The sequence below is a fragment of the Canis aureus genome, chromosome 33 (genome assembly GCF_053574225.1).
Source record: "Canis aureus isolate CA01 chromosome 33, VMU_Caureus_v.1.0, whole genome shotgun sequence".
NCBI lineage: Eukaryota > Metazoa > Chordata > Mammalia > Carnivora > Canidae > Canis > Canis aureus.
The window spans coordinates 17,407,473-17,431,599 of NC_135643.1; the positions used below are offsets into that span (position 1 = coordinate 17,407,473).

General features: G+C 35.0%; 2 protein-coding genes across 11 annotated transcripts in view; one reads left to right on the forward strand and one right to left on the reverse strand.

The window, feature by feature from the left end:
• The window catches only part of SMARCAD1 (SNF2 related chromatin remodeling ATPase with DExD box 1), a 78,752-nt gene that overhangs the window by 35,080 nt on the left and 19,545 nt on the right, over window positions 1–24,127 (forward strand). For 8 of the 9 annotated variants that reach the window (XM_077882888.1, XM_077882890.1, XM_077882886.1 and 5 more), the window contains 4 exons: window positions 6,873–6,974; window positions 8,453–8,534; window positions 9,961–10,352; window positions 20,173–20,372. In XM_077882888.1, the coding sequence (XP_077739014.1) occupies window positions 6,873–6,974; window positions 8,453–8,534; window positions 9,961–10,352; window positions 20,173–20,372 (776 nt within the window). Of the gene's footprint in view, window positions 1–6,872; window positions 6,975–8,452; window positions 8,535–9,960; window positions 10,353–10,637; window positions 11,016–20,172; window positions 20,373–24,127 lie in introns of those variants that run through there. The other variant, XM_077882895.1, reaches the window with a different exon arrangement.
• Window positions 12,637–24,127, reverse strand: part of HPGDS (hematopoietic prostaglandin D synthase) — a 59,840-nt gene continuing 48,349 nt past the window's right edge. The window contains exons 8-9 of one of the 2 annotated variants that reach the window (XR_013371258.1): window positions 16,816–16,856; window positions 12,637–14,064 (exon numbers count right to left, since the gene is read on the reverse strand). The gene's annotated coding sequence lies outside the window, so the exon portion shown is untranslated. The remainder of the gene's footprint in view (window positions 14,065–16,815; window positions 16,857–24,127) is intronic. The other variant, XM_077882897.1, reaches the window with a different exon arrangement.

The following is a 24,127-nucleotide window of genomic DNA, read 5'->3' on the forward strand; positions in this document are numbered from 1 at the left end:
TCGGTTGTTGCTGTTCATGCTCAGTTTTAGGCTTGATGGATCAGATAATCAGATCACATAATAGCTCAAGTCTCATGGTCATTTGATGTCCCAAGGTCAACCATTCTGTTCCTGTCAGGACTCCCTATCAAGCCAGCAATTGTTTCACAAAAAGATGTCAATCTGTTCTGTTTTTAAAATGTGAATTTGTTACAGTGCAATAAATATGTTAAAAAGCAATTTTAGAATAACTTAAATTTTGTGTTATTTATGTACAGTTTTGTTTATGAGAAGAACTAGATGAACACAAAACACTGACCCAGCTGCATTGGACCACATAGGAATACACAAAATGCACAGACCCCAAACATCTACTGGCTGCCTCATTTTACCATGTTTATTATCCCACAAGGCTGTGTTTTAGATATTCTTTCACATTGTGAACTTTTCTATATGAAAAAAAAGCATCCATTCAACATCCCAAACATATTTAAGCAATCTCGTTTAAAAATACCAGGCAGTAGGCAGCCTGGGTGGCTCAGCGGTTTATCGCCGCCTTCAGCCCAGGGCCTGATCCTGGAGTTCCGGGATCAAGTCCCACGTTGGGCTCCCTGCAGGGAGCCTGCTTCTCCCTCTGCCTGTGTCTCTGCACCCCACCCTACCCCCGTGTGTCTCTCATGAATAAATAAATAAAATCTTTTAAAAATAATAAATTAAAAAAAAATACCAGCCAGTATGTACAAAAAGAAAGTTAAGTATTGGAAAAAAAACTTGAAACAAATGTTTGGGAAGAAATAAGAATATGTGCTGTATCCCAAGCAACAGGCATAAAGGAATCCACATTGTGGAACATCAGAGACAGAGCCACAAAAATAATTCAGCTGGACTGTTATCAATTGCTGGGAAGTCAGTATGGATAGGCATAAAGAAATAGAAGAAAAGGAAAAATTGTTGAGCGTTTGAATTAGAAAAGTGAAAAAATTAGGAACAACTTCTTCCATATGGATCTTTATATACAAAGCTTTTTTAAGGAAATAACTATCCTGCAGAAGTAGCTTCTTTTGGTGCTAGTAGTGGTTGATTTAATATTTTCAAGTAAGTGCTACAAATTCCTAAGCCATCAGCTGACACACAAAGTGATGAGTGCAGATAGGAAAGCTGCAAAAGAATTTTCCAACTGTGTTACAGAAGTAAACTGAAAGAACAACCATACATTGAATTAAACTGTCAATTTTAATGAAACAGATACCTCTTACAAATGCATGCCTTACAGATCCCAAATATGAAAGACAGAAAACAGGAATTAAGGCTTTATAAGATAGCATTACTGTGATGTTCAGCACTAGTGGCAAGTAGAGATTTAGAGCTAAAACCAATAGTAGTTTATTAGTTACCAAACTGAGTTGAGCTTTTTAAAAGAAAGTCAGCCTTGGAGTTCACTACAGGTATGGGAAAAGTAGATGAATTGTGCATATCTACATTGATATTTTTACTTAATTTTTCTCTGTTGTAAGAGCATTATTGTAAAAAGAGAGAGAGAGAGAGAGAGAGAGAACATTGCTTAAAAACTCTTATAATGCATCAGGCCTGCCTATTTACAAAAACCGAACTCAACCCCATTATTTTTCTTCTTTTTGCTTCAAAAAACCACCTCTCTGAGATAGCCCTGTGATAAAAGTGTGATTATAGCATTTATCTTACTATTTAGCGTAAGCATTTAATTTGCTAATTGCTGTTACTGAAAGTGAGAATATAGATGTGGTTATAGAATTTGGGAATAGACTTAACATCAGATTGTTCATTTCTACCATTGTAAAAGCCTGGAGTGATAAAAGAGTTTGTGTTATATGGGGTAGAAAGCCCTCCTTGACTTGATTTGCAATTTTGAAAGTTTTTGATTCTTTAGAGTAGTTCTTAAAACTCAGAACAAGCTGTGTTGATATAGGAAAGCAGGTTGGATTTGAGGAAGTAGAAACTGGAGATGTTTAAGAGCTAGGGTCTTATTCTGGTGATCTAACTAATCACAGAACTCTTGCAATAATTTGCTGCTGCTGGATGCAGAAGGTGATGATGATATTGATGGGAAGACTAGAAGGTTACACCATGACAGCTTAATACATCAAGTTAGCAGATGTTTTAAGTGTTACTGAAAACAGATGTACTGCTTGGAAGATAATGGCTTTAATGCTGAATGTAGTAAGAGTCCTGCATTACATTGAGGTGCATTTAGAACCATACAGACTGCCTGGGTGGCTCAGTCAGTTAAGCATCCAACTCTAGATTTTGGCTCAGGCCATGATCTCAGGATTGTGAGTTCAAGCCCTATATTAGGCTCTCTGCTCAGTGCGGAGTCTGCTTACGATTATCTGCCTCTCCATCTCTCTGCCTCTCCCTCCTTCATTCTCTCTCAAATAAATTTTTACAAAAAGAACCATACAGATAGCATTAGTATGAGAGGAGAGTCTAGCAAAGGAGCAGAAATATATTTATTTTATAATTTCTTATTTATGTCTTCAGCTACTATAGCAGAGATAACACAAGAACAGTGAGCCATGGCATTCCATAGCTGGTGTTAACAGATGTGGTCATTTTCAGTAACTCTTCTACCACTTCTCAGTAACTCACAAGCTGTAATACTTCCAGTGCTAACACCCCCAAACAGACTTCAGTTCATATTTATTATAGTATTTACATATTTCTTAACCATTTAATGTATGTGAAATTGTGCTGCCCTGTTTTTAGGATCCTTTCTCTCTTTAATGTGTTACTGATGAAGTTTTTGAATGTTGTACCTCTAACATGATTTTTCTTAAACTGCAGTTTTGTTTTGTTTTTTTTAAGATTTTTTCTTTATTTATTCATGAGAGAGACAGAGAGAGAGAGAGAGGCAGAGACACAGGCAGAGGGAGAAGCAGGCTCCATGCACGAAGCCTGATGTGGGACTCAATCCCAGGACTCCAGGATCACACCCTGGGCTGAAAGCGACGTTAAACCGCTGAGCCACCCAGGCTGCCCTAAACTGTAGTTTTTATTTTCATGATTTTGCACAATGCAGTAATTTTGGAATTGTGTATGTGATGTTTAGCAGAACAGACTGTAGTTTTCAGCAGAAGGTCATTTGACCTTGCTCTAAAAGCTTATGGGTCTCTGCTATGATTTTCCTATTAGGGCTTTCTAGAGACTTCATACAGCATCCTTATTAGTCACAGAGCTTCAGGATCATTGCATCTGCTTGTTGCTCATGAAGCCCAAGTGGTAGAGCACCTGTACTACATCCTGGACCTGCTACAGAGCCTTCTCTTAATGTGGGCCCCACTTACAACTGTCACAGTCATAAAAGTTACTTTGTAAATAGAATAAGCACACACCATAGTGAAGTATACCTCGCCTCAGGTATCCAGAGGCTGACCAAGTATTATGCCTCTTCTTAAACAATATGCACCCTTTTTCTTTCCATTTACTTTTTTTTTCTTTCTTTCCATTTACTTCTGAATGACATTTGCAACATGCTCCTGATTGGACCCCCTCCCCGTAAAATTCATGAAAGTGGTAGTCCCCAGAATTTGAGGAGGGTTACTTCTCACTCTTTGGCATACATGCATCTTACTAAGGTACCCACAGCTACCTGCCTACTGCATCCAGTCAGTGTAAGGTCTTCAGTGTAGATGATTAAAGTGAATTCTGTGGACTGTGCAAAACTATCAGTCCTAGAGTACTGTATGAGGAAAGAACAGGAGAGTTACCATAGCCGTGAAGACACTGACCTACCCAGATGAAAACAAATTGCTTTGGCATGTACTTCTAATTGAGATGGGGACAATAGGGGCAATGGCAGCCTCTGTGGATACTGGAGGCAAGGTATACTTCACTATGGTGTGAGTTGCTTAATCTGTTTATAAAGTAACTCTTAACAATCTAACAGATTGTTATAACTGCACAGTTATATTGATTTGCTCTAGTAAAAATTCCACATCTGGTATAGTAGTTACAATTGGGGTCATCACTTCTTTGTTTATGATAACCTGAAATAATCCCCCAAAGGCCATCATCCAGTTTTTGTATAGGCCAAGGAACCACATGACATTGGAATTAGGATATGATATCCATCTCAGTTCCTTCAGGAATATGGTGCTGCTGCTGCTGCTGTGTGTGCTTCTCCTTCTCCCCCTCCTTGCCCCCCCCTGTCCCCTCCTCAGTTTTATGAACTTGGATTTGTTCTTTTCCTAAAAACAAATTGCTCCCTGGGCCAATGAGCTAATATGAGATTGCTGCCAGTCCTAACTATGTCTGTTCCAACTCTGCATTCTGGAATGGGAAAAATAGCCACAGGATCAGTTCATAACCCTGCAGCCCACTGGGACAGATTTAGGCCCAAGTCCATGTGTCACCTGGCATCTGTAAAGCTCTAGCGTAGCCACTGGATTGTAGAGGTGTTTTAAGTCACCAGGGATTAGCAGAGCTGGCAGAGTGTCAGATCTGAGACCAGACAGCAAGTGAGAATGTTTAATTTGGGTTGTAATATACTTGATTCCCAAAAGTTATTTACGGTTTTCCAAATAGCAAACTGTTTTTATGGAGGTGAAATTCACATAGCATAAAATTAACATTTACAGGGCAGCCCAGGTGGCTCGGCGGTTTAGCGCCACCTTTAGCCCAGGGCGTGATCCTGGAGACCTGGGATCAAGTCCCACATCGGGCTCTTTGCATGGAGCCAGCTTCTCCCTCTGCCTGTGTCTCTGCCTCTCTCTCTGTGTCTCTCATGAATAAATAAATAAAATATAAAAAATAATTTAAAAAATTAACATTTTCAAATGAACGATTCATTGCCAGTTTGTACATTTGCAGTGCTGTGCAACTACCACCCCTGTCTAGTTCTAAGATCTTTTTATCACCGCGTAATAGCATGTCCTACCTTTTAAGGAGTTGCTCTCCTGTCTCTCTTCCCTCCCCTTCCCCCCCTGCCCTGCCCCTGGCAGCCAGTCCACTTTCTATGGATTTATCTATCCTGAATATTTCATGTGAGTAGAGAAGGCACACAATAAGTTACCTTTTGTGTCTAGCTTTCACTTAGCACAGCATTTTCAGAGGTTCATCCACATTGTAGCAAGTATCAGTACCTCTTTTTTTTTTAAGTACTTCTTTTTTTAAGGCTGAATAATATAGCATTTTATGTATATACCACAGTTTGTTTATCCATTTGTTCTTTCATGGACATTGGATATTAAAACCAGGAAATGTGCTGTGTGAATGACTAAGATTTAGGAAACATTTACATGGTGGAAAAACACCCGTGTAGAGTTAGATACCGAAGTTTCTATTCCTGCCTCAGATGGTTCTTATCTATATCTGTGGCCTCTCAAAGGTTAGTTCTTAAAGTTTCAGTGTCTTCAGCTGTTAAGTGAGGATAGTAGTATGAATTTTTGAGAGCTTTGAAAGGCTTTCTCCATATTAGTGTTGTATTCCCCAGCTCCAAATCCTTTGCTTTCATAATAAAGACTGACCTCAATTTAGCACTCCAGGCCAAATGTAGTACTAGCTCTGGTTTAATTTTGCAGCCTTGTAGCCTATCCATGGTTTCTGTTCTTCAACCCAAAGGGCCATTTACTATTAGAAAAACTCATGCAGTTTTCTTCTTCCTACTCTAAACTTCCACAGTATTTTATTTGTGTCTGTCTTGTGGAACTCCATCTCATACCTTTGTGCAGGAGAGAAGTATCACTCACAATTTATGGGTAGTGAAAGGAAAGTAACATTTAGTTGTTGGATAAGAAATGAGGTAGAAGAGAAAAAAATGAGGCTGTATTTTTCTATACCTTGCTTACATGGCATGTGGTACAGTTCTAAGCAGAGTTAGAGAAATGTTTTTTTGATTGACCAAACTGCAGGATTTTTCTGAAGCATAAACCCAAAAATCTTTTTTTAAGATTTATTCATTTGGGAAGCCTGGGTGGCTCAGTGGTTGGAGTGCCTGTCTTAGGCTCAGGTTGTGATCCTGGGGTTCTGCAGTCAAGTCCCACATTGGGCTCCCTGCATGGAGCCTGCTTCTCCCTCTGCCGGGGTCTGTGCCTCTCTCTCTCTGTGTCTCTCATGAATAGATAAAATATTTTTAAAAGAACACTTATTCATTTATTTTGAGAGAGAAAGTGTGTGGTAGGGAAGGGCAGAAAGAGAGAGGGAGAGAGAAAGAGAATCTCAAGCAGTCTCCCCACAGAGCCTGTCTCATGGCTCCATCCCATGACCGTGATATCATTACCTGAGCTGAAACCAAGAGTAGAATACTTGACTAGCCACCCAAGCACTCTTTAAATGTAGAATTTTAAAGTCTTTTTTAGTCAAGTGACAAGAAAGAGATTGTATGAATAACTATAATTATTACCAGATTAATGTTTTTGTTTCACATAAGTTTATCATTGTGTTACTTTTATGTTGTGGCTGAACAATTAATATTTAAGCCATTCTGTGAATCAGTACCAAACTGAAAGTAAACTTTTATCTCTCAGTACTTGAAATTTGTATGGAGGTGTAAAATTGTAATAGATATCTGAATCTTTTTTTTTTTTTTAATTTGCTGTTAGCTTGGAAAGACTTCAATATACCTGAATTATTTGGAGTAATTTGAGGAACATTCTAGTCTTTTAGCAGATTTATCTCATGTTGACTGTTTTATGAAGTTTGAGTTATTAAATAGGCAGTCAAGGTCTTTTTGTAATCTTAAAGGAGCAATATTTTTTATCCGTTAAGATATATATTTGTCCGTTTTTCACAAGAAACAGGAAAACATTTTTGGATTCTTAATGTGGCAAGTTCCAAATCAAGTCAAATATAAATGTAATTGTCTTAAGACTTAACATTATAGATGATCTCCTTAATTGGTTCTTTTTTCTTTCCAATAGGGAGAAGAATCAAATGAGTCTGCAGAATCTAGTAATAATTGGGAAAAGCAAGAAAGTATTGTATTGAAATTGCAAAAGGAATTTCCTAATTTTGATAAACAGGTAGGTAGTCATGAACAGAAATTACTCAGTGTGTACTAAATGTTTGAAACAAAATAGCGTTTGAAATAAACTGTATAAAGCCTTAGGGTATGTTTTCCATTATTCTAATTAAATATACTCCTTTATCAATATTATAAAATACTTTTATACTGTTTGTTCTTTACATTATTTGCCTTAATTGCTAACTGTATCAGCATAATAACCATAATCGTAACAAACATAACAATTGGAACTCATGAATAAAATGTGGATATGTAGTAAGCCAACTCAGCTGTTTTAGCTTTTTTCATATTCTTGTCCTTTAAATTTCTCATTAAGAAATTTTATTTATTTATTATTTTTTTTTAATTTATGATAGTCACAGAGAGAGAGAGAGAGAGAGAGAGAGGCAGAGACACAGGCAGAGGGAGAAGCAGGCTCCATGCACCGGGAGCCCGACGTGGGACTCGATCCCGGGTCTCCAGGATCGCACCCTGGGCCAAAGGCAGGCGCCAAACCGCTGCGCCACCCAGGGGTCCCATCATTAAGAAATTTTAAAGTGTGGGATGCCTGGGTGGCTCAGCGGTTGAGTGTCTGTCTGCCTTTGGCTCAGGGTGTGATCCTGGAGTCCCAGGATCGAGTCCCACATCGGGCTCCCTGCATGGAGCCTGCTTCTCCCTCTGCCTGTATCTCTGCCTCTCTCTGTCTCTGTCTCTCATGAATAAATAAATAGTTAAAAAAAAAAAAAGAATTTTAAAGTGTTAGGGGTGCCTGGCTGGCTCAATTGGAAAAGCATGACTCTTGATCTTGATTGTGGGTTCAAGCCTCACACTGGTTGTAGAGATAACTAAAAAAAAAAATAACCTTAAATTCTTTTTTGTAAATATAGTACTGCATTTCAGCACTTCAGTATTCCATAAGCTTTGTTCTACCTGGTAAATAGTAGCAGTACTTTCAGAGTCCATATGAGAACTCATGCCAAGCTTGCCATTGCTAAAAGGGCCTCTGTTGAATCACCTGATTGTATGTTGAAGCCCATTATTTGTTTAGTATTTAGAATACATTTTACACTTGCATTGATTTATTCAGGTATGTGCACACATAGTACATTAGCCAAATTCTGATGAGCTAAATGCAAAATTTGTTATGTTGTGTCTTTACATGTGTTGAAACTGTATGTTTTGAAGTTGACACTTTGTAAAAGCCTAGCTGCATGTTGAAATTTAATTGAACAAACATTTTTGATCCTGGTGTTCAGAGCACTTCATTGGGAGAGTTGAAATGCAAAAAAAGTCTAGCTTCCTTTCCTTTGAAGACTTAAAAATTCACAGAGGTGAAATTTTATATACACAGAAAGCATTTGTAAAGCAGCATATAAACAAATGTGAAATATTTGATACAAATTTTCAAGTGATTTACTTATTTTTAAAAGAGCATAAAAGTATTCTACAAGTTGTTAATTTTAGACTTTTAACAAAGGATCAATGACTTATTTCTAGGAGCTAAGAGAAGTACTCAAGGAACATGAATGGATGTACACAGAAGCTTTAGAATCTTTAAAAGTGTTTGCAGAAGACCAAGGTAATTAGCTTTTCTGTCCTAGAAAACATACTTCCCATTATGTTCTGTATTTTGGTATATAAGAAAAATGTAAACCTATTAGCTAATACAGAGAACAGTATTGCAAAAGACCTTGGAAATAATGATGTAAAAATTTTTTAAATGAGCAGTTTCAAATGTTTTGGCCTGTTCTTTAATGACAGTGTAAAATGAAATAGTTAATATCTTTTTCTATTTGGCTTTTTTTGATAGCTAAGGCTACTTTTAAATTACCATGTTTTAATTGAATGTAAAGGAAACTTTTTTTTTGTATTTTAGCAGTTCGCAGGATAGATCTTATGATTGCTGGTGGTTTATAATCACAGTAATGTAGGTGTCCTAGCCTGCTCTTACATGAATATCAAAAGCACCAGAATCAAAAACCTAAAAGATGAGTATCACTGGCTTGGAAGAAAGTCCCTAAACCTGTATTGGAGCACTTTTAACTTTTAGAACCAAATGGTAGAGGAAAAAAGTACTGAAGAAGAGTTGAATCACATATCCTTATGAAGAGCTGATCGAATTGATTCTTGTTTAATTGCAAAGCCTGCTTATAAAGCCCAGTACAGTGGCTTTAGATGTTTTTGTTTTCTAATTCTTTTACAAAATACTTAGTACTAGTGCTCTTGATGGCACACAGAATGATATTGTGTGGGGAAAAAGAAAGCCACCAATATTGCCAATTCTGAGTCTGGAGAAGTGATTCAAAAGAAGTAGATTGTGAATGTGAAGTACTTGAGGACTACTTTGTTCAATTTATTTTTCTCTCTTTTATATATGCACAATAATGAATGTATGATAATCAGTGTGTAACTCTAAAGCACTCTGAATAAGTAAAATAAGCATTGTAAATGGTAAATTACTGTGTTATAGATTGACGGTAAGAAATAACAGTATCTTCAATCACAGGCATCTTAGAAATCTATGGAATATGAGTAATCAGTGATAAAGTAGCAGTGTTATATAATAATAGTGTATTTCAATAGAAGGAGATGACAATGGAATATTAATAGGAATTATTTTAATTTAGGGTGAATATTGTTTTCCCTATACCTCTCAGTGTTGGCATAGAGATGGGGCTGCTGAGTAGCGTTTGGGATATCTTACAGATATGTAGCTGCCATTTATATTCTCAGGATGTTTGTTAGAAAATGGAGGGTTTATTCAATGTTTTTTAAAGTTATCACCTGTTTTTGAAACTTATTATTTCAACTCATTATACAGCTTCAAATTCTACTTTAGTATTTCTCTTAAAACATATTAAGATTTAACAAATTATAGTTGAATTTTATATTCCAAAGGAAAATAACACATTTAGATAGTTTTTTAATCTTATTTGAAGGCTTTTATCTTTATATTTAATTTATGTCTTTCGAACTTAGTTATTTTTGTCTTTCTTTCTACACAGATATGCAATATGCTTCACAAAGTGAATTTCCAAATGGAAAAGAAGCTTCTTCAAGAAGTCAGAATTATCCTAAAAATGCAGCTAAAACAAAACTGAAACAGAAATGTTCCATGAAACCACAAAATGGTTTTAACAAGAAGCGTAAAAAAAATGTATTTAATCCTAAAAGAGTTATTGAAGACTCTGAATATGATTCGGGCTCTGATGTGGGTAGTTCACTAGATGAGGACTATAGTAGTGGTGAAGAAGTGATGGAGGATGGCTATAAGGGTAAAATTCTTCACTTTCTCCAAGATGCTTCAATTGGTGAACTTACTTTGATTCCTCAGTGTTCTCAGAAAAAGGCTCAGAAGATAACAGAACTCCGGCCCTTTAATAGTTGGGAAGCTCTGGTAAGGCTACTTTATTTTTTTTTCCCCTGTGTGTGTGTGTTTGTTTAATTCACAGTACGGTTTATAGTCAAGGTGTCTTCAGCCCAGGGAAGCATTGATGGGTGGCCTTATCCTGTGTAGAGGCAAACATTACTTTCATTGTAAGCCAATAGTATTTCAAATAGTGTCATATGACCTAATTTTGAATGAATTAAGGGGTGATTTTCCTGAAAAAACCCAACCTGATTGGCTGGGCATACTGTCACTCATTCTTTTGCATAGAAACTTGGTTCATTTCACTGCAGAAGAAGAAATTAGAGCTTACATTTAGGAAGGAGTTGTTTGCTAGCCTGTTCTGATCTGTTACTGCTGAGACACCATGCAGAAGGCAAGAATGTGGCAGAAATGTTACTACAACTACTTGAAGAGCAATAGCAACGTCCAGGGGAGCTCCATGATTGAAAATGCCAGGCTAAGTGTTTTATGCTTCACCACAAAGAAGCAAGTGTTTATTTTCTTTTTCTTTTAAAAGTGACAGCTCAGTCTCTAACATGTTTTTCTTGGTTAAACAACACGGCCATTTTATGGAGTGTAGCAGGCTGCAGCATTTTTAATTGGAAAAAATAGAAAAGTGTGTGAAGCCTAGAATTCAAGCGTTAGGTGAAGGGAAGGCATAATCAACTGGTAAGTACACTTTGCATGATCATTTTATGGAATTCCATTTCCTATAAACAAATGTTATCCAAAATACTTGCATTTTGAGTTTTATAAGTGTCAGCAGTCAGCAAATTTTATTCATACAGAGAGATATAAGAACTCTGTCTTTTAAATTTTGCCTTGACTTTTGTGAGAGAGGGGACTTTTATAGCATGAATTATATATAGGCCCTGCTGTGAAAGCAATATGGATGATTTTTTACAGCTTTAGAAGATGAAGTACCTCTTGAAGGTTTAGAAATTTTAAGGAAGCTTTATTCCCTACCTTAGGGAATAAAGTTGCTTTTATGGTTAATTTTATACTTGTGACAATCTGTGAGAGCATAAGTTCCCTTCATAAGTATTTTTAAAGTAGCAGGATGGGAGGGTTCCTGAATAGTGGTTCTAAAAAGCATTTTTTAAAAAATTAAGACATTTGAAAAATAAAGAAACACCATTAGTAGTATTTCGTAGCTTAAAAAAATAAAATAAATAAAGCCATTCGTTTTGCCTAAAGCCTTTATTTTTCCAGAGAACATCTGTCAAAGCAAGTCCTTTCAAAACTTGTTCGGCTTTGCCTGAGTGATTTATTTGTTAAAGTATTTGCTGAAGGGCTTTCTTGTTCTTCTTTTCTTCCTTTTCTTCTTTCTTTTAATCTTTAATGGTCTCCTCTGTTATTGTAGAGTCAGTTGCTCAGGCTTGTTGGGATTCTAATTTATTTAATAAGGAATGCAATTATCTGCACCACTGTGTTTAGTAACTGTAACTACTTGCCCAAATATCTCATAGTAAAGTAAATTATACCAGACTTATATGTGCCAGATACCTTTAAAATCTTCAACTTAATGTGTAGAAAGCATATTTCCCCTACTAATTAACTGGCATAGTTTGAATTAGTTCTCGACACGAATTTTTTGTGGATTATGCACAACCTACGTAAATCTCCTATTGCATCTTGCCCCCTCTCTAAAAATTGAACACAAAGATATTTTTTGCTAGCCATTTATTTAAATGTTGGGTAATTTATGTAACAAAAAGTAAACTTGCTACTTCATCAAAAAACAGGGCTTTGCTGTCCTGAAAAATGTAAGTAAATGAAGAGTTTGGAAACAAACAGTTAACATTGGCACATCTGTGAATATAATCTTTGAATTTTCATTTGTGTAGAACTTTAAGCTTTTACTTTCAGTCACTTTAGAATTTTCAGTGTAACTTTTTTTTTTATTTAGAGAGCAATTTCATAACTTAAAATCATCAAAGATAAAGTTAATATGTGCGTTCTAGTGAAAAGGTATATATGATATACTCCTTTCCTATTCAGAAAGGTTTGATAATGTATCTAGTGAAACAACTTCAGAAAGAAACAAAAGAAAAAGCATTTACTTTTGTTTTCATAGCTACTGTTTTTAGAAATTCCTATGAGAAGTAGTTGAAATTTTAATTGACACTCAGTTATACTCTAATGAAAATTGCATATTAAGAACAGCATGTAAATGTCTAGTAAAATCTTAACATTATTGTTGAAGCTTATTTAGTCTTAAGGATTGGGGAATTTGTCAGAACTTTAAGTCATCAATATTTCATTTAAAAATGCATACCAAGCCAACAAATATGGATTAATTATGGTTTTTGTTAAAACTGAAGTCTGTAACATTGGTAGGTTAAATGTAATCACTAGTATTTAATTTTCTTAAAAAAACAATGTGAAAATTATGTTAGTAGTGCCTTTTAAAACAAAATTTGAAAAAATAAATAAAACAAAATTTGAAAAGTACATCGTTATTTCATCCTAGTCAGAGAATTACACTTTTTAAACATTAAATGCTGTAAGATATTCTGTGACCCTTACTTTACATGAGTAAAATTTATTTAAATAAATAAGTGCAGTGTATATGAGTGTTTATATTTGTAATTTTACACCTATTTTCTTTGAACCAGAATTTAAATATTGTTTGTCAAGTTTTCTTCACAATTTTTCCATCTTATTTTTCTGCTTAATAATAGTAAAGTATGTGTTTATTGTAAGAAACCACATCATTAAATCCTGTAGACCTTAGAAATACAGCAAGCCAATAATGTCAGTTTAAAATCTGTTAATGTGGTATCATTGGGATTTTAATTGTCAAATTTCACACATTTGATGGCATCAGTTCACCTACCACTTACTGAGTTTTTGTCTAACCTGTGTAAAGTAGTGTAGGGATGCTATTACATCTGTGATAATCTTACGGTGTTGCATCTTTATACTTTTACCAGGATGTAATAATGTATACTGACCAAAGCAAGATTCATGAGTAACTCATGAATAACTCAACCTAAAAACTTCTCAATATGTACATCTCCTTCCTTAACATTTAGGTCATTGTAAATACAGTTTTCCTTTATCATTAACCACACAGCCAAGGTTTTTGTTCATGTCAAAACACTTAGGCTCATTGTGTCTACTAGTAACTCAGACCAAGATTATCTTTTTTGCTTTGTTTTCCCAGTGATTATTGTAAAACGTCTGCTTAAGTTTGTCACTTAAGGTTATTGTAAGATGTCTGCACAAGTTTGCAATGCGTGTTCCTTTCTGATAGGATAATTTTCAGTAAATTCAGGCTTTATTTTAAGTTTAATAAACATTTATAAAAAAAATTAGAAATGCATTTGCTTTGTCAGCTGCTTCCAGGTCTTTATAGCTGTGATTAAGATTAGGACTGTGTCCTCAAAAATGTTAACTTGTTAGGTGGAGAGTTCAGTCAGGTTTTAAACAATTCTCCCCTTCCTGTAGAAATTCGCAAATACTTATATTGTAAGAGTGACACACTGTGGCAGGAGAGAGGTACTTCAGTTTGTGACTTAAAAGAAAAAAGTCCTTAGAGTGATACTTGAGTTTTTAATCAAAGTGATAGTAATCAAGACCATATTGATACTCTTTTTTCCCCCATGTAATTATCCAGCAAATAGGAATTGTTTTTTTTTCCTTCCACTCAGAAAAAAAAAAGCTTTATCATTTTTTGAGGAATGATTTTTCTTTGTCTAAAATAAAATAGTACCTGCAAGAACAAAGAAGAATGGTAAGTTAGCCAAAATTCTACCAAAGATACCCACCACTTAAGACTGTATTGAACAGGGATATCTGGGTGGTTCAGCAGTTGAGCATCTGCCTTCGGCTCAGAGCATGATCCCGGGGTCTGAGCTCCCTTTGAGGAGCCTACTTCTCCCTCTGCCTCTATTTCTCTGTCTCTCATGAGTAAATAAATATATCTTTAAAAAAAAAAAGAACATCTATTTGTGGCATCCATTTTTATATGTATATTTCATATTATGTAAATAGGACCATGTTTTCTATGCTCATCAGTAACTTTAGATTTACTAGTAGATACAGCATTTATAGAATATTTGCATTTCTTGATTTTTTTTTAATTTTTTTTTTTATTAATTTATTTTATTTATTTATTTATGATAGTTACAGAGAGAGAGAGAGGCAGAGACACAGGCAGAGGGAGAAGCAGGCTCCATGCACCGGGAGCCCGATGTGGGATTCGATCCTGGGTCTCCAGGATCACGCCCTGGGCCAAAGGCAGGCGCCAAACCGCTGCGCCACCCAGGGATCCCTCTTGATCTTTTTTTGATGGGGCTAAGTCATTTATAGGATTGTTACATGCTTTTTGTCTTCAGAAAACCGTTAACAGTAGAGTGTTCTTACATATTTCCTTAAGTGCCGGCCTGTCTTTCTCTCAAACACACTTAGAAACACACACACCACTAATGAAGATACTGTGGAATTACATATTGAGATTTGTCTAAGTTTTAATTTTTATTATTCATGTATTTAGATTAACAAGGTAAAGAATTCTACATGCTTACTCCCTCCAGAAATCCATATCCATCTCCTTCTCCAGCCTGTTTCTCACGCTGCAAATAACTGTTTTCACTTCTTTTGTCTAATTCTTACCACTTTCATATCTCTAGGTAATATAAGTACATAGCTATTTTTTATTTTTGTTTTAGGTCTTATCTGTTGATACGTCATTATATAACGCTATGGTGAGATTAAATCTCACTGCCAGTCTCACTTTACATGCCCATTTCCTATTCCCCAGTCCTACTAATAGAAGTTGATAACTATGATAATTTTGAAGATTACTTTTTAGTTATCTACATTGTTATGACTATATAAATGCTTTCCTTAGCTTCACCATGTAGTATGATGCATGGTTACTTTTTTTCCCATGCTTAGCATTTTGTTTACTCTGCATATTAGTTTTTTTGGTTTTTCTGTTTGCTTAGTTTCTATGTATTTTTTTTATTTCGACTCTAAAACTGTAGTTGTCTAAATTTCCCCTCAGCTTTTAGGCACTTCAGATATTCCGTCAGTTTCATCTTCCTAAGAAAATCTTTTCTGGATCTTAATGATCTGCTCGGTTTACATTGTTTGGGTTATTGGCCTACTATTTAGCTGTGGCCTGGGGCTCTCATATCCCTGACATTCTGAGTAATGCTTGTTGTCTCTCTTGTGTTGGATCTCTTCTTCCTGAATTTTATGCATGCCCCTTTATCCCCTTGGTTCTGTGAGTACACACTAGGGTAGAGGTGGGTAGATAATATAGTGGAGCTAGATGGCCTGGTTTTGAATCCCATTTCTGACATTTTCAGTAATTTATCTGACCTTCAGCAGGTTCTTATTCTCCATTTTTTCATCTGTAAGTGGGGTATAATTATGGTACTCTCCTATGGGACTTCTAGGGTTAAATAAAGTAAATGTCCATTCAGTTGTCTGTTTCTTAGAAACTGTTAGCTGCAGATATCCACAATATTTTGCATTGCAAATGTTCTATGTATTACTAGTGAAATGCTAAGAAACTTGTTTTCTGCATATCCCCCATATCAGTGATAGCCATATTGAATAGAACTTCTTTGGATCAGTTTTTCATTTTAAAACTCCTTCTGGCCTTTAAACAGATTTATGGCTAGTTACATTAGCCACATATTATGACGACATTTTGCAGCCTTGTGGTAATTTGACAAATTTCTGTCCAGTGGGATGTAAGTAGAAGTATATTAGAACTTTTGGAAAATGTCCTTAATAGGATTCCTTTTTCCTGTTAATTGAGATGTCAGTATGGTGATAGGAACCCCCATGTAATGAGAATACAAAGCAACAAAGTAGAAAAATCCTTGATTGGGGAACTATCATACCAAGCACCAGAAGTGCTTCTACAAGTCATCATTTACATGGGAGAGAAATACACTTAAATTTTATGTAAACCCCTGATGTTTTGGGTTTACTGTTACTCATAACTAACCTAATCCTAACAGCTTCATCTTTCAGTTAAACTTTTTCCTAAAAAAATCTGATGTTTTACATTCATGGAGTGTATCAGTACTAGATAGATTTAAATTCTAAACTACAAACAGTAATTTGGAACATCTCTAATGTTGGTTGGACTTATATGGGAAGCAGGGTAGGGACAATAGGAAGTCCCAGGGAGTCAAATTTTGACCTCAAAAATAAGCAAACGTCAAGTGCACTTAAAAAAATTAAAAAGATTGATTGATTGATTGATTGATTGATTGATTGATTTAAGAGCGATAACAAGAGAAAGCACAAGTAGGGGGAAGAGGGAGAAGTAGACTGCCCACTGAGCAGAGAGCTCAATGTGAGGCTCAGTCCAAGACCCTAGGACCATGACCTGAGTTGAAGGCAGACACTTAACCAACTAAGCCACCCAGGCACCTGTTAAGTTCATTTAAAAATCTTAGTAACCAATTCAGATGATGCATTATCTTGAAATAAGAGTTACCTTTTGTTCTCTTTGTTATTTCCTCTGCAAGAATTTCAAACCTAAAAATTAGAATAGTGTGGTGAAACCCCCATGTCCTCATCAGCAGCTTCAGATCCTGGCTGATGTCTGGTCTTGTTTCACCTATATCCTCATCTTCTTCCTCTGTCTCATATTTTTTTTTTTTAATTTTTATTTATTTATGAGAGAGAGAGAGGCAGAGACACACAGACACAGAGAGAAGCTGGCTCCATGCACCGGGAGCCCGATGTGGGACTCGATCCCGGGTCTCCAGGATTGCGCCCTGGGCCAAAGGCAGGCACCAAACCGCTGCGCCACCCAGGGATCCCTCTGTCTCATATTTTGAAGCAAATCTTAGAGTTCACTTTATCCATAAAAATTTAAATACATATCTCAAAAAAATTTTTCCCTAAACATAACTACTTTGTCACACCTAATAAAAATCATCAGTAATTCCTTAATATTAGAAAATATCCATTCAGTGTTCAAATTGTGTTCCTCATAAATACCATAAATTTTTTTCTAAGTAAGTTTGAATTAGAATCCGTTAAATAAGGTCCACATACTAAAATTTATATCAGTCTTTTAACTCTTATAACTGTAGGTTCCCCCATCCATCTCTCTCTCTCTCTCCCATCTCTCTCTCTGTCTCTGTCTCTCTTCCTCTAATATCTTTGGTGAAGGAACTGGATCATTTGTTCTACTGTTTCCCTATCTGGATTTTTTTGCTTACACCTCCCTGATATAGTTTAACACATTCCTCTGGATCAGTATCTTCTGTAAAATTACAATTAGAAGGTTAAATGCTCCCACCAGTACCATTACATGACTGTTGATGTGTTCTTTCATCAGGATTCGTTTCTTTTTTGTAATGTAAGTTTCTTCTCTAGATTCTGACATTATTGAATTGATCTTCTTTGGGCCAAAGTATTTCTTACTTCTGGCCTTATTACTCTGAAAGAACTTTCTAGATCCTAGATTACAATAGTTTCTTTGGGAAAAGTGCCCATGAAATTTTGTCCTTTCCCTTGTAAACTTGTAATACAAGTTGTTACACTTAAAATAATTTGTTGCATGTCTTTCCCAATTACTGTAAGCCATATGAGAACAAGGACTGTGTGCACGTATGAGGTGTCTTCACCAGCTACAGTAGTATGCCAAAAAATTAGAGTATAGTAAGTGGTAGTTTACAGAAAAAAACTTTTGCTTTTTTTTAAACTTTTAAGGTGGGGGATAAGTACTAGTGAAAAGAAGAAAACCGTATAGACTGGAATCTTAGCCTACTTTATGACCTTGGAAATTGAACCTTGGTTTATTCATCCAAAATTGGTGGATTGATCTGTGGTTATTGTGAAGATTTAATGAGTTAGTGAATAAAAGGCATCTAGTAGTTATATAAGGCACACAATATATATTTCTTCTTTATTTTTTGGTTATTATTGCTCTCTCACACATATACCACAACAGGCATGAGATCAATTTTTTGGTCTATAATTTTGGAGTTCCATTTAAAATTCTATTTATTTTTTAAAAAGATTTATGTAATTATTTTAGGGCGAGACCACAAGAGGCTGGGAGGGAAAGAGGGAAAGGGAAAGAGAATCCTCAAGCAGACTCCCCACTAAGTGCAGACCCCGACACAGGGCTCAATCCCAGGACCCCGAGATTATGACCTGAGCCAAAATTCAAGAGCAGGCTCTTGACCAACTGGGCTACCCAGAAGCTCCTAAAAATATTTTAATTAAAAGTTCTAATAGAACCTCCTTAAAATTTTCAAGGCTCTACTGATTTATATATCCTGTTGTTTATATATAAATCTCTTCCCTGGAAAGCACAAGGTGGAAGGTCACATTGTGAATATTGTTGTTCTTGGTGAAAATGTAAAGTAGTGTGCAAATAACTTTGTATTTCATGGTGTCATTTGTGAAATGCTGTTTTTGTTTTGTTTTTTAACCCTGCAATATAATAATACCATGACTTTGGAATAGATTGGAAATTTTATTTCTTTCCAACTTTTCTAGATTAGATATAAGAAATGTATGTTATTATAATTGCATTTTGGATGAAATTATGTTAGTATATCCTATAAGTGTTGAATTTGTATTGAATTTGTATTAATTTAAGCTTCTCTGGGAACTTAGATATACTGTGATCACAAAAACTAGAGTTGTTAATGTGATTCTTATAACCTGAAAGAGTATGTTAAATAAGATGACATGAATCAAAATCATGTAGATTTATTTTAACAGTTGCTTTTACTCTGGTTTCTTTTATTCATTTCTGGATTGTGGGATTATTTTTTTGTTCAATAAGGATGTTTTCAGATAGCTGTGGGCTTTCTCTTCTTTTCAGTCACTAAAAGTATTTTTTTATGATGTTCTTCAGGATATATCTTTTCGGCTACTTCTATGTTAAAATTCTAATTCTGTTAATAGCTTTTACATGATGAAATATTCAGTGTCTTTTTTGAAGATTTATTTATTTTGGAGAGCACATGTGAGAGTCAGGGGAGAGGCAGAGAGGGAGAGAAAAGCTCAATGAGACTCCCCACTGAATGTGGAACAAAGCACGGCTCCATCACAGGGCCCTCAGATCATAACCCAAGCCAAAACCAAGAGCTGGATGCTTAAACAAATTGAACCACTCAGGTGCCCCTCAGTGTCTCCTTTAGAAAAATAAATACAAATACATTTTTGAAAGAAATTCTTTGAGCTTTCACAAAAACCATTTATACAAGTGTTGTATTGAAATTGACTTTTTAAAAAAGTTTTATCAGATTATTGAATTGGGCATAGTTAACTTTTGATTTATGCTGTATCTTTCCAAGTAATAGTCTCAGTTTAGGAGCAGAATTTAAGTGGCAAATAATAATTGGGGTTTTAAAAGCTCAAGAGGTGGTACTTTGATAATAAATAGAGAAAAAGTATGTTTCAGGAAGATTATAATCATATGGTAATATTTATGGGAAGTAACAAAAATGGAGGCAAGATAATCAGGTATACAGTTATTATATTTGGTGCCATTTGGTGATAAAGACGAATGTGAGATTTTAAAAAGAAAACTTCATAGGAGATATTAATGTTTACTTGAGAGTTTCTCCTATAAGAGAACAGCTAGTAGGGGCAAAGTAGCTTGAGATTGTGCATTTTGGGGAGAAGGATACATCTTATTTTAATATGGTGAGTTTGATTCATCAAAGAGAAACTTGGGAATTCAAATGTAGACATGAAGAAACAGATTCTGTTAGCACTTGATTAAGGTCATTAGTAAAAATTAAAAATTTTTCCCTCATAAAGAGATTGGTACTGGATTTTTACTTACTAGATCTAAACTATTATTTTTCTTCTTATGCCATAGTTCACAAAGATGTCCAAAACTAATGGCTTATCAGAAGATTTGATATGGCATTGTAAAACACTGATCCAAGAAAGGGATGTAGTTATAAGGCTTATGAACAAATGTGAAGACATTTCAAATAAATTGACAAAACAAGTTACCATGCTCACTGGAAATGGAGGTGGATGGAACATAGAACAACCTTCCATTCTAAACCAGAGGTAATACATGTTGTATTTACCTATTTCTTATATTTCTCAGCTGTCTAAAAATTCTGAACTTATTTTCTTATTGTGCCTAGGGGACTTAAGTGTGTAAGTTGTATGAAAACTAATGTTAGAAGGGAAGCCCAGGGTTTCCTGTAATGACACATAAGTGATATAGGAATTGTTTTTTTATCATAACCCCCTACTCCACGAAGGGTATCTTACTCCATTATATCATTTTAATTTAGAGGGAGCAAATGTTATGGTCTTACATAACCTATATTTTCCTTATTTGGTAACACAAGTTCCTGTATGATCACAAAAACTGAAAAGGTGGACAGTATGGTGCTTCAGAAAGTCAGCTGCTTAATTGCATCAATGAAAAATTTGTCTTAGAACAGTTTCTTTTTAGTTGTGAATAAAATGAAATGATTAAAATATCCTTTATCTGTTATTTAATGTTTTAAATGCTTTGAAAAGTCCATATTTTTAAATCTCTTTTTGGAGTAGAAACACATCAAAAATGAAAAGGACACTTACTAAATAGATTATATTAAGAAAAGATTATAAGAAGTATATTTCCCCAAAACTGCTACTGTCAGTAAAATGTCTTGTCGGAATTCTTAGAAAAAATTAAAAAAAAAAAAGACTTCTTAAAAAAATAGACACTAAATTACTTTCAATAAAAAATTCCTGCAACAACCGGTACATATTAAAATGGCATTTCATTATTATGAACACCCCCATTTTGCATGGTGTTGGGATATTGGGATGGGGAGATTATTTTGAACTTCTTATAAAAGTTTATTTTTAAGTGGTTTGGGGACTCAGAACTATTCAGAATACTTCCTTCTTAAGAAATGTATAAAATTGTTTACTGTGATAATATAGTGACAAAAACATGGAAACAATCCGATTCCCAAAGTCAGAGAATAGTTAGAATGAATTATGGTATGAAGAGTTAGAATGGATTATATGGTATATCCATGCTATGCAGTGTTATGCAACATTAAAAATGATTACATCTGTTCAGAATATTTCTGATAGATATTTAATAAGGTTAGCACTAGGGTCTTATTAAAATTAATTACCTTGGTTTTATTTACTTCTAGTATTTTTCTAGTTAATGATCAAAGCATATTTGCTGATCATTGGTTAATTAAAAGCAAGATACGGTTACTGGCCTTTAATAGTAAGCTACAATCTTTTCTGTGCCCTTCTAGGGTGCTATGGGATGGTGTAGGGAAACGTGATGCAGTTCCCACAAAGAAGCTCTTTTCTCTGTTGCATAGAAAGAACTATGGCCATGTCAGCAAATTCATCTCCTAAAAGTGTAGTTGGAGCTGCTCCTCGTTCTACAGCATTGGATATGGGGAGTTCTTCACTCTACAAGACTTACCCAGTTGAGTCTACTTTATCATAATTTGGATTTTAAAAAATCAAGTGCTTTATTGCATTACTTAAAAAATTTCTCTTAAACCCACAACCAGAGTCCTGTTACTTGTAAATAGTATGATCAGGTAATAAACTATACTTTCCATTAGGCTGAGGAATTTTTTGATGAAATATTTAATAGATGAGAAAAATAATTTTTTTTTAAAAAAGCGCTTATTGGCTCTAGCCCAAAATATAACTATTAAACATCTGTGTAGATAGTTTCTTTAGACTTTATTTAAATCCACTTTTAGGGGGTGAAATTTGTTGTCTGGTTTTTTTCTTTTAGCCAAGGTGTAAGAGTTACACAAGCAGTTTTACTTGGTGTACTGGCCAGGCATCATCACTACTTAGCATAGAAACATACAAAGTAGTTTCCTTGCCTTGGGAAAGGATTTATTAGCACAGAGGAAAATGTTAAACTATCCTCCTGATGACTAAACTATCCTACTTTTCTTAACAGAACCAACTCTTTGTAGGAAAATTGTTAACTGTTTTCTTACTACAAATTTATATGAATTATAACAGACAAAAATTGCCTCTTAGAAATAAAGGACATACAGACATACCCAAATCCTTAATAAAGTATTTGCAGAGGAAAATAAGATGTCTTGCATGTATCTCAAAGCCATTTGCATTCATAATTTTTATTTTAAAATGTCAAAACTAAAGATGGCCCAAAGTTAAAATAATACAGTGAGAGAAAAGAGAAAAAATTATTCCTGCTGTTAATATATCTATCTCTTAAACTTTAGCTATTTATCTAAAATTTATTGGCTTTAAATTATTTTAACTGAAGAGATTTCTCAGGTGTTCAGTATAAAATATATTTCATTATATGTGCCCTGTCTTTTCTGGGCTAAATCTGCCCAAGGATATTCTTATTTTGTTTGTTCTCAACTTGATAGGATAGTTTTCTATCCTGCTCTAAACAGTTTCTTTTTTTTTTTTAAAAAAAAGATTTATTTATTTATGAGAGAGAGAGAGAGAGAGAGGCAGAGAGAGGCAGAGACACAGGAGGAGGGAGAAGCAGGCTCCATGCCGGGAGCCTGACGTGGGACTCGATCCCGGGACTCCAGGATCACGCCCTGGGCCAAAGGCAGGCGCCAAACCGCTGAGCCACCCAGGGATCCCCTCTAAACAGTTTCTATGAAGCCATTTGACAATGATGTGAATGCAGAACAGTACTGCAGATGTGATTTGACCAACTCAAAGTATTATAATGGAAAGAAATATTTTAGTGGTTTGGATACTACTGTTAGTACAAGCTAATGTACTGTTTTCAGCAGCTATGTGTCCCTAATCCTATTTCATATGAACAACTTGCAGCAAGTCTCGCTAGACTATTTCTGCATTTTAAACTGAAAGTTAGCATATTTTATGGAGTCCTGTTGTTTCCATTTCAGGCTTTTCTCACCTTTCAAAATAATTTTGATACTAGGTTCTCTGGCAGGAGATTTAAACCCAATTTAATTTTCACTCTGAAAAGAAACCAGAACTCTGTCTGGAAGGATTTTTTTTCCTCACAAAGCAAATAACCAAAATAACGTTCTGTCTCATTTTCTTTCATGATCCCAGAAAACTTAAAATCATTTTTTTCCTTAGTAGTATGAAAGAAAACCTTTCAGTTTAAAGATATTTATAACCTGCTAATGAGAAGAGAGCACTTAACTAATTTAGAAGGCCTGGAATGTAGTTCTTGTCATTTGGGTAACCCTGATCTGTGAACTGGTGGAGTGCATATGCAGTCATGAAAATTCTTAGAAAATTATAGAAAGTCAAAATAAATGTAATAAATGGAAGGTATGATTGTACAGCATCTAAATATTAGACTCTGCTAGAGAAAGAATACAGCTGCCTTGTTTTAAAACTTTGTTATAATAAGTGAATTGGATTTAAAATGTCTTTGTCAAAGTTGCATTTTCATTGATCTTTTTGCATTCTGAAAAAAGGATCTGTTGATGGGCAGCACCTTTGGGATACTAAGCAACAAAAAGTTACTTGTAGCTTAGATAAATCCAGTAGAGAGCACACACACACACACACAAGCACACACACAGAGATACTTGTATTTTTTAAAAAATATTTCAATATAACAAAGCTATTTAATGTCCTTATCATAAACAGCCACCAGAGCTGCTTTATGATTATGGATGAAACCATTTTATTTGATTGAAAAATTCTGTATAGTAGATGCTTCTCAAAATTTCTAAACCACTTTTTAAAGTTTTATGCATAGTGAAGAATATTTTAACAGTTATACTAGTTTCTCAATATTTCTTGGCTATTCGTGATTGACACTGGGATAGCATGCTGGCTCTTTAATGCATTAGTAA